Raw genomic sequence first — 10,680 nt, forward strand, 5'->3', positions numbered from 1 at the left:
GTGACTGTTTCACTAGCCGTATGTTTGAAGTATTGTGTTTGAGGTGTGACTGTTTCACTAGCCGTGTGTTTGAAGTATTGTGTTTGAGGTGTGACTGTTTCACTAGCCGTATGTCTGAAGTATTGTGTTTGAGGTGTGACTGTTTCACTAGCCGTATGTCTGAAGTATTGTGTTTGAGGTGTGACTGTTTCACTAGCCGTATGTTTGAAGTATTGTGTTTGAGGTGTGACTGCTTCACTAGCCGTATGTCTGAAGTATTGTGTTTGAGGTGTGACTGTTTCACTAGCCATGTGTTTGAAGTATTGTGTTTGAGGTGTGACTGCTTCACTAGCCATGTGTTTGAAGTAATGTGTTTGAGTTGTGACTGTTTCACTAGCCGTATGTCTGAAGTATTGTGTTTGAGGTGTGACTGTTTGACTAGCCATGTGTTTGAAGTATTGTGTTTGAGGTGTGACTGTTTCACTAGCCATGTGTTTGAAGTATTGTGTTTGAGGTGTGACTGTTTCACTAGCCATATGTTTGAAGTATTGTGTTTGAGGTGCAACTGTTTCACTAGCCGTATGTCTGAAGTATTGTGTTTGAGGTGTGACTGCTTCACTAGCCATATGTCTGAAGTATTGTGTTTGAGGTGTGACTGTTTCACTAGCCGTATGTCTGAAGTATTGTGTTTGAGGTGTGACTGTTTCACTAGCCATGTGTCTGAAGTATTGTGTTTGAGGTGTGACTGCTTCACTAGCCGTATGTTTGAAGTATTGTGTTTGAGGTGTGACTGTTTCACTAGCCGTATGTTTGAAGTATTGTGTTTGAGGTGTGACTGTTTCACTAGCCATATGTTTGAAGTATTGTGTTTGAGGTGTGACTTTCACTAGCCGTATGTCTGAAGTATTGTGTTTGAGGTGTGACTGCTTCACTAGCCGTGTGTCTGAAGTATTGTGTTTGAGGTGTGACTGTTTCACTAGCCGTATGTCTGAAGTATTGTGTTTGAGGTGTGACTGTTTCACTAGCCGTATGTCTGAAGTATTGTGTTTGAGGTGTGACTGTTTCACTAGCCGTATGTTTGAAGTATTGTGTTTGAGGTGTGACTGTTTCACTAGCCATATGTCTGAAGTATTGTGTTTGAGGTGTGACTGTTTCACTAGCCATGTGTCTGAAGTATTGTGTTTGAGGTGTGACTGTTTCACTAGCCATGTGTTTGAAGTATTGTGTTTGAGGTGTTACTGTTTCACTAGCCGTATGTTTGAAGTATTGTGTTTGAGGTGTGACTGTTTCACTAGCCATGTGTCTGAAGTATTGTGTTTGAGGTGTGACTGTTTCACTAGCCATATGTCTGAAGTATTGTGTTTGAGGTGTTACTGTTTCACTAGCCATGTGTTTGAAGTATTGTGTTTGAGGTGTGACTGTTTCACTAGCCATGTGTCTGAAGTATTGTGTTTGAGGTGTGACTGCTTCACTAGCCATATGTTTGAAGTATTGTGTTTGAGGTGTGACTGCTTCACTAGCCGTATGTTTGAAGTATTGTGTTTGAGGTGTGACTGTTTCACTAGCCATGTGTTTGAAGTATTGTGTTTGAGGTGTGACTGTTTCACTAGCCATGTGTTTGAAGTATTGTGTTTGAGGTGTGACTGCTTCACTAGCCATGTGTTTGAAGTATTGTGTTTGAGGTGTGACTGTTTCACTAGCCATGTGTTTGAAGTATTGTGTTTGAGGTGTGACTGCTTCACTAGCCGTATGTTTGAAGGATTGTGTTTGAGGTGTGACTGTTTCACTAGCCGTATGTTTGAAGTATTGTGTTTGAGGTGTGACTGCTTCACTAGCCGTATGTTTGAAGTATTGTGTTTGAGGTGTGACTGCTTCACTAGCCGTATGTTTGAAGTATTGTGTTTGAGGTGTGACTGCTTCACTAGCCATGTGTTTGAAGTATTGTGTTTGAGGTGTGACTGTTTCACTAGCCGTATGTTTGAAGTATTGTGTTTGAGGTGTGACTGCTTCACTAGCCGTATGTTTGAAGTATTGTGTTTGAGGTGTGACTGCTTCACTAGCCATGTGTTTGAAGTATTGTGTTTGAAGTGTGACTGTTTCACTAGCCGTATGTTTGAAGTATTGTGTTTGAGGTGTGACTGTTTCACTAGCCATGTGTCTGAAGTATTGTGTTTGAAGTGTGACTGTTTCACTAGCCGTATGTTTGAAGTATTGTGTTTGAGGTGTGACTGTTTCACTAGCCGTATGTTTGAAGTGTTGTGTTTGAGGTGTGACTGTTTCACTAGCCGTATGTTTGAAGTATTGTGTTTGAGGTGTGATTGTTTCACTAGCCGTATGTTTGAAGTATTGTGTTTGAGGTGTGACTGTTTCACTAGCCGTATGTTTGAAGTATTGTGTTTGAGGTGTGACTGCTTCACTAGCCGTATGTTTGAAGTATTGTGTTTGAGGTGTGACTGTTTCACTAGCCGTATGTTTGAAGTATTGTGTTTGAGGTGTGACTGTTTCACTAGCCATGTGTTTGAAGTATTGTGTTTGAGGTGTGACTGCTTCACTAGCCATGTGTTTGAAGTATTGTGTTTGAGGTGTGACTGCTTCACTAGCCATGTGTTTGAAGTATTGTGTTTGAGGTGTGACTGTTTCACTAGCCGTATGTTTGAAGTATTGTGTTAGAGGTGTGACTGTTTCACTAGCTGTATGTTTGAGGTGTGTCTTCAATCTTTCTGAGCTTTTGAAGCTTCATCCCATTTGTCAGGTTCAGCCACTCACAGTGATCTTGGGCCAAGGTCACAAACAGGGCAGCACACAGTAAGAGGCAGACATGTTGGGCTTGGGGAGGTCGGTGTACTTGGTGCTACATTATATTTGGGACCAGGGGGATCGGTCTGCTGTGTACCTGGGATACTGGGCCTGGGATCGTTTGTGGGCGGTTTAGCGCGCTGGGAATTTTAACAGTTAACATCATTGAGTTACGACAACGTATCACAAAGATAACGCAGCCCCGAGTGCGCACACACACACACACACACACACACACACACACACACACACACACACACACACACACACACACACACAGGACTAGGAAAAGCACAGATGTGGCCAAACTGACCGTGTCAAGTCCAGGACAGTCTAGGTCATAAAGAGAGAGGAGGCAGGTGGGGGTGGGGGGGCGGGGCTAGGGGCTCTGTATGTTTAAGATAGGGTGGTTGCAGAGGGAGGGGTCAGGGGGAGGGTGTGTGAACCGCCCAGATTTGTGATTGGCGGAGAGAGGCATGGCAGAATTTAGAACCGAGTGGAACAGCATGTGCTACTGTCGGGCCAAAATACACACAGACGCACACATAGCAATGAGAGTGTTCCATACACACTGTAGGACAAGTCGGAAAGACACACACACACACACACACACACACACACACACACACACACACACACACACATAGAGCCTCGGGGAAAAGGAGCAGCAAAAGTGGAGGTGCACATGTTCATGATCACAAGCAATGTACACAATCAGAGAATACTAAGCACAAATGGCCCGTGCTTTTAAAATCCCTATTACACAAACCCAACGCCACAAGCGACGCCACCCTAGGACTCTGATGACTCTTCCACCTAGCTACTCCTTCTGAATGGGTAAATGCATTGTAAACACTAAATCCACTGCACTTCCTGCCATGATGCATGTTCACATTACACACAGTTTGGGCAACACTACACATTTTAAGGCACGTGAGATATTGGAAAATGTGACTGTGCACATGCCGACTTATCCTACAGGATGTCAGCGTTCAGCTTAATTCAACACAGGGAGCTCCTCAAACGAGCTGCTCTGTTGTGTGTGTGTGTGTGTGTGTGTGTGTGTGTGTGTGTGTGTGTGTGTGTGTGTGTGTGTGTGTGTGTGTGTGTGTGTGTCTTACTGTAAGGGAGGTGAACGTTAAGCAGATTCCTCCAAAGCCATTGAAGGAGACAGCGACGAAGATGAAGGCTGACAGCACTGGGGGAGAAAATGGAGACGTAAGACCAGAGGTTAGAGGAAGCGGTGAGGCCTATGATGGTTCAGAAAACATGATATTGACTGAAGAAGACAGAAGGAAGTGGGCTTTTTATCTTTTTATTCTACCCTTTCGTAATCAAGGGCAAGTCATAATCGACACGGCCTTATCCGGGCTTGGTGGATAATTCTGTCTTAGTTTCATAGATTTTCCCATCATACATTTCAGTTATGATCTCGTTTTACTCACCGGCTGCATTTAGTAGATTCCGGGCCCGCGGCCACTGCTGGACTCTGCTTTACAACAGGAGAACTGAACGGGACTATTAAATGTGTCCTTTAAACAACTAGTGTCTCAGCCGGACTGTGTCCATGACTGTCTATGGCTTCTCTGTTGTGCTGGCCGGCTAGTTTGTGGATGGTTACTACTACCTACGGTAAGCATAGGCTGCTACTTCCTACAGGTTGAACTGAGAAGTAGATGGCAGCACGAATTCACATTTGTAGCGGCCTCGCCCAGTACCGGTGTGGGAAGATGGCAGCACGAACTTAACGTTTGCGGCGGTCTCACCCAATACCGTCCATGCAGTGTCTTTGTCCGTGTCTGCGTCTAAGTTTGTGTCTTCATTTGATGGCTGGGAGAGCTGGTGCTGGATCGGCTGGGAGAGCTTGGTTTGCTGCGTCCGGTGGGCCCAGGGACCACGGCCCTGTCCGGACCTGTGCCCGAAGAGCAAACACTAAGGGTGGTCTGACAGGACGCAGAAGCAGGGCAGGCTAAGCTAACTGCTAGCCCGTGCAGACCGGCAGTTCCGATGACACCGAGGGCGGTCTGGCGGCGGCCTCGCCTAGCGTTGGCTGTGTTTTTGGTGTCGTCGTGTGGAGTGTGGGGAGGTGTGTCAAAGGTGTCTGGCTGGGAGAGCTGCTATTGGATCGGCTGGGGGAGCCTGGTCTGCTGCATCCGGTGGGCCCAGGGACCATAGCCCTGCCTACAGCTGTGCCCGAGGAGGAAACACCGAGGGCGTTCTGACAGGATGTGAAAGGGGGGCAGGCTAAGCTAACTGCTAGCCCATGCTAGCATTTAGCTTAGCAGTGATTTTTTATTTTTTGGGGGGGGGGGTTGTTTTTGTAGTTTGATATACGTGTTGCACTGCTGTGGGCAGGGGGGAAGCGATATTTCAAATGAAATGACGAAGTGTTCCCGATCAGCAACGTCATCAACCAGTGATCATGTTGGACGCTTCACATCATAACTTTTAACTTTCACTTTGGTTTCCACTTCCGAATTAGATAACTGGGTTAAATTGGGTTTCTTGAAACATGTCTGACGCCCCTGTCCAGTTGTCTGATAAGGCCCCGTTGTGAAGCTGAGTCCAGCGGTGGACCGGCGTCCAAAATCTCCTAAATGAAGCCGGTTGTATGTAAATACAAAACAACAGGATGACCTTGTAACTTCTGATAATCGGTGTGTGAGGAATGATTGGTTTTAAGGATGGGCTTTGGGTTTTACCTTGAGGTTTGTATGCAGCGGCAGCGATCATCGCACAGGAGGCTGCAAAACACAAGCTGAAATGTGCACGCACACAAAGCTGATGTTTGCACACTCTCTTCGTTGTTGCAACGTGATTTGTAATGCGTTTAGCATGCTGACATCATTACAATGAAATAACGTGACTTGTTTGCATTGGAAAAGATATCGCTTAACGCCGTCACAGCTCTGGTATGTCGACGTGTCCTCTTTCCTCTCACCTGCCAAGAAGCCTCAGTGGGCGCGGCCCGTATTTGTCCATCAGAATCCCGAGTGGAAGGGTCGCGGCACTCAGCAGGAACGAGCCGATGGTAAAGCCCAGATTCAGTATCTCCTCCTGCTCCACGCAACTCAGCCAAACGCCGCTTTCCCACGATGTCAAGTTACCCGCCGCAGTGCCGTTGTCTGCATGGTAGAGAAGTCACATACAGTAAGTAAAGCTGATTCATACAGCAGCCCCTTCCAGAGCAGACATAGTGCTTCAACATGGTGGACCAATGAAAAGAAGTAAAGCTACAAAGAAAACACAAACCTACTGACATGCTGTAATACAACGGCAGAAACTAAACAAGGGAGAGTCTACACAGGCAGGTCACGAGCTGCTTTCTAAAGGTGTCCCCCTAAGAGGCGTCGTGAGGGCACTCTTAACGGGTTCCAAGGAGGAAACCATCAAAACCTTCACTTTTCAGTGTTTTGGACACAGCTCTAATGGTTTCTGTCAGAAACCATAAGCCTGATCCTGACTGCTTCCCATGGAGCACAACATGCTCTGGTAGATGCCATTAGCCATACCAGCACAGACCATTACAAACCATCAACAACAACAACAACATTAAAATTCCCAATGGAGTCATTAAAACCATCAGAAAATGCTGTAACACTTCCTGGTGTGTTTTATTCAGCAGGGGAGAAAAAAGGTCCAGTTCTCATGTTTCCTTTAGCTGCAGGAGGCTTCTCTGTCCTGTTGCCGTGCAGAAAGGCTTCGTTACACGGTGGTTTTACCTGTGCAGAGGTGGGAATAAAAGCCTTCATTCTTCAGCATGATAAGCAGGGAGCCCCAGCCCAGCAGAACAGCAGAGAACAGCAAGTTTTCGATGACCGCCGTCACCGCCATCCACCACTTCTTCCTGTAGGCCCGGGACAGACTTGGAGCCATGACTGCAACAGATGGTGGACCAAACAAAAAAAAAATTACATACTAGTCGAGCACACCAGATTAATACCTGGGGGCTGGGCAGTAATTCAATAGGTGAAATTCAGATATTGTCATTTTGCGATGCACAATTTTGTCATCTAAATGAATGATAACAAGGATCTATTAAGCAAAATGTATCATATAATGAGATACGAAAGATTTGTATGGCGTGCTACTTGAAACTAGTTTTGGTTTGATGTTATACTTTATATTTCCAAAGGGTTGGATTCTGAACATAGTATTTTTGCCTATGTGTGCAGATATCGTGATTTTTATTGATTACGATACCATGCAAAATAATTGTCCTAACAGTGTTTTCCACGTCACCCAGTTCTAAGAATAGCCCAGAAAACCTGCAAAGAAAGACGGCCTCTCTGTGGTAGCTGGCATTCCCACTCCCTGCTCCGGGTTGCTCAGCGTGACCGCATTTGTGTAAGGGATCATCCACAACCAGGTGGTCTTCTATTGAAAAACGACTTTACAAAATAAAAACTACTGCGGAACGAAGAAACGTCAGTATCTCTTGTTTTGGACTTTTCCCCCCTTTTTCTCCCCAGTTGACCTTTCACAAAGCCCCGCCCCCCTTAGTTACTGTTGCTATGCCTGTCAAGCATTTCAGAACTATCCAGGAAGTAGCCGGAACATGAAGGAAGGAATCAGCACATTGTGTGGGTGAAAGTAACAGTAATAATACGTTAGCTGTATTAGCTATCAATACTAGCTAGTAGCTAGCTTAGCTAGCAGCAGACAGGTATTTGTGTTGATTCTGGATGGATCAAGCTGGCCATGGGGTCTGCTATACTGCCAAATCTATTGCCCACATTGCGCTTCTTGCATTCTGGGTTTGGGGAAGGGAAAGAAAATGACCCCCCCTCCAAACTTTTCACATATCTAGTATCCGGTCTGCAGACCCCATAGGCACACCGCTTCAGCATCTTGCTGTGTGTTTGAAAGCTTGGCGGACCGTTGCTAAGGCAGGATTGGACCAGCACCGTTCTGGGGCGGTACTTTGCGAAAGGTCAACCGTATCCGGCCAATTACCCGGCCCGGTCTCTGCTCCGCCCCCTCTGCTGATCCGGGGAGGGCTGCAGACTACCACATGCCTCCTCCCATACAGGTGGAGTCTCCAGCCGCTTCTTTTCCCCTGACAGGGGAGTATCTCCAGGGGGACGCAGCGCCTGGGAGGATCACGCTCCTCCCCCCTGAACAGGTGCCCCGCCCGACCAGAGGAGGCGCTAGTGCGGCGACAAGGACACACACCCACATCCGGCTTAACACGGGGATTCGAACCGCGATCCCCGTGTTGGCAGGCAACGGAACAGACCGCTACGCTACCCGGACACCCACGTCAGCATTGTAAACTACTAATAAGACACGTTAGCCCCTAGCTAGCGGGTCTGACCCTTTAGCCGAGCGGTTAGTGATGCCGCCTTGTGGTGCAGTACACTCCGTATCGAATCCCGCACCGGGCAAGAAAATAACCGGTTACATTATGACAGTGAATTCTACACACATTCGCGATTATGGTCACTGAGTTCCTCCCGCGCTGTGGTGAACGAGCTGACGGGCTGTGCGGTGTCCGGTCGTGTATGAGCCTCCATTAAGTTTGGAGGCAAAGGAAGAAGGAAGTACAGGGGGAGGAGAGGCAGATGATATGGGAAGGACCCCCCCCCCTTGACCTTCTAGTTGGGACTATCAAGTGTCCCAGAATGTGGACGCAGGTTAGACAGACAGTCAGACACTCGAGCACACGCACACGCGTAGGTCCAGGTAGATGTAGCGCGGTATCTGGATTTGCTACTCTTCTGAATCCCTTCAGTCCAGAGATACGGAACAAGATACCCGTCAACAAGGACCCAAAATAAGATCTGTGTGTGCGTGTGCCTCTGATTTCCGCCCTGCCCGTCGTCAGCAGGACCCCCGATGTGCAGGCTTGTGCTATATCGAGGTACAGTGATTCAGCCTGCTGTACTTGCGAAGGCGTATGCACACCAACACCTCAACGCGCACACACGCGCACGCAGACACGTGCACACAAGCCGGGTGTGCGGTGGACTGCAATGGCAGCAAACGCTGAAAATAACCTGGCTGCAGACCAAGTCTTCGTGCGTGCAAATAAAGACCACATTAATCTCCGTGACAAACACGTGGCAAAGAGGGGAGAGACTTTAAGGACAAGAAGGGGGGGGGAAGAGTGTATGAGGCTGAAAAAATGAGTAAAAGATGGTGAATTAATTAGGTGACACGGGGATAGACGATAAGAGCTGAAATGGACACCGAGTGAAGGAGAGGAGCGGAAGACAAACGTGCAGAGCTGAAAAGTGACGAAAAAGAAAGAGGCATCAACAAAACAGCAACACCGAGGCACATGGGTGGAGCACATAGCGGGAGAAGAAAGGCATTTGGGGTTAAACCAAAGAAGAAGAAGAAACATGCCACAGATTGGGAGGGAGAGCCACGGGATGAACGGATGATGGTGGGGGTTTGTGAGCGGTGAAACTGACTGAAGGGAAGAAAGAAACACTGATACGAAAAATTGTAGAATTAGAGAAAGACGCTTGATCAAAATGTTCCAGTTCAGAGAGGATGTGAGTGATGAGAGAGAGAGAGAGAGAGAGAGAGAGAGAGAGAGAGAGAGAGAGAGAGAGAGAGAGAGAGAGAGAGAGAGAGAGAGAGAGAGAGAGAGAGAGAGAGAGAGAGAGATAAGATGGAGAGAATGAGAAACAGTATGAGGTAAAGGAAGAAACCATGAATCCAGAGATGGAGTGAGAGGGATATGAATACAAATCTGACGACCCGGCTGGAGAGAAGGTGAGAAAGAGGTACACCCAAAAAAGAGAAGAGATCCAGACGAAGACGCTGATCGCGTTGGCGGGCTCAGAACAGATGACGTCAGCGCATCTTTTTCCTGCCTAAGTTCTCTGTTTATTCTCTCTCTCTCTCTCTCTCTCTCTCTCTCTCTCTCTCTCTCTCTCTCTCTCTCTCTCTCTCTCTCTCTCTGTCCTTCATGCAGTTTAACACCCACATATACACACATGAACAAACTGACACACACACACACACACACACACGTCATGACGTGTGTGTGTGTGTGTGTGTTAAGCTCCTACGCAAACAAAAGTAACCATTTGATTTCGTTGTTGCTACGATGACACGCGGAGAATAGCTCGGGGAAAACGTATATGGCTATGACGTCATACAGGCGCTCCGCGTGTCCGCATAGCTGAACATATGGAGGTCTCGTCTCGCGCGTGTCACGTGCTCGCGGCGAGGGAAGAGTGAGAAATAATCATTTTAAAAAAAAAACGTGACGTAACGTTGACGGACGGGTCACGTACCTCAGCAGGACGTCGGAGGACTTCTGCTCAGATATCTGTAATTCTCCCTCGGCGTTCAATATCACATGAATTTGGTCGACATTAATATTTAGTTGGTTTTGTTTTTTCCCCCCCTTCAGTGAACCATAAGGACGTCGGCGCTATTTTACAGAATAAATGATTCCCTTCTTTCTTTCTTTCTCTCTTTCTTTCTTTCTTTCTTTCTTTCTTTCTTTCTTTCTTTCTTTCTTATCCTTTCGCAGATTTGGAAATAATGATTCCCTTTGCTCGTATGGCGACTGTACACACGACTCGTCTCTCCGAGCAACTTCCAAAACTCAATATAAGATACTGCCAACATTAGTTCAAGAGGTTTTATCCCCCTCCCCTCTCTCTCTCTCTCTCTCTCTCCCTCCCTCCCTCTCACTCACTCCCTCACTCACTAGCTCTCTCCCCTCTCTTTCACTCTACCTCCCTCCCTCCCTCCCTCCCTCTCACTCACTCTCTCGCTCACTAGCTCTCTCCCCTCTCTTTCACTCTACCTCCCTCACTCCCTCACTCACTATCTCGCTCCCTCCCTCTCTCACCCTCTCCCTCCCTCCCTCACTCACTCCCTCACTCACTCTCTCGCTCACTAGCTCTCTCCCCTCTCTTTCACTCTACCTCCCTCTCT

The 10,680-nt window shown here is 47.3% G+C and overlaps 1 protein-coding gene across 3 annotated transcripts in view; it reads right to left on the minus strand.

Annotated features, from left to right (window-relative positions):
* Positions 1 to 10,410, minus strand: part of slc43a1b (solute carrier family 43 member 1b) — a 47,333-nt gene extending 36,923 nt beyond the window's left edge. For all 3 annotated transcript variants that reach the window (XM_056279903.1, XM_056279901.1, XM_056279902.1), the window contains exons 1-5: positions 10,029 to 10,410; positions 6,498 to 6,653; positions 5,717 to 5,900; positions 5,478 to 5,533; positions 3,897 to 3,973 (exon numbers count right to left, since the gene is read on the minus strand). In XM_056279903.1, coding sequence (XP_056135878.1) covers positions 3,897 to 3,973; positions 5,478 to 5,533; positions 5,717 to 5,900; positions 6,498 to 6,651 — 471 coding nt within the window. In that variant the 5' untranslated portion in view covers positions 6,652 to 6,653; positions 10,029 to 10,410. The remainder of the gene's footprint in view (positions 1 to 3,896; positions 3,974 to 5,477; positions 5,534 to 5,716; positions 5,901 to 6,497; positions 6,654 to 10,028) is intronic.
* Positions 10,411 to 10,680: the final 270 nt, after the last annotated feature.

Source organism: Lampris incognitus, chromosome 5 (assembly GCF_029633865.1).
Source record: "Lampris incognitus isolate fLamInc1 chromosome 5, fLamInc1.hap2, whole genome shotgun sequence".
NCBI classification, from domain to species: Eukaryota; Metazoa; Chordata; class Actinopteri; order Lampriformes; family Lampridae; genus Lampris; species Lampris incognitus.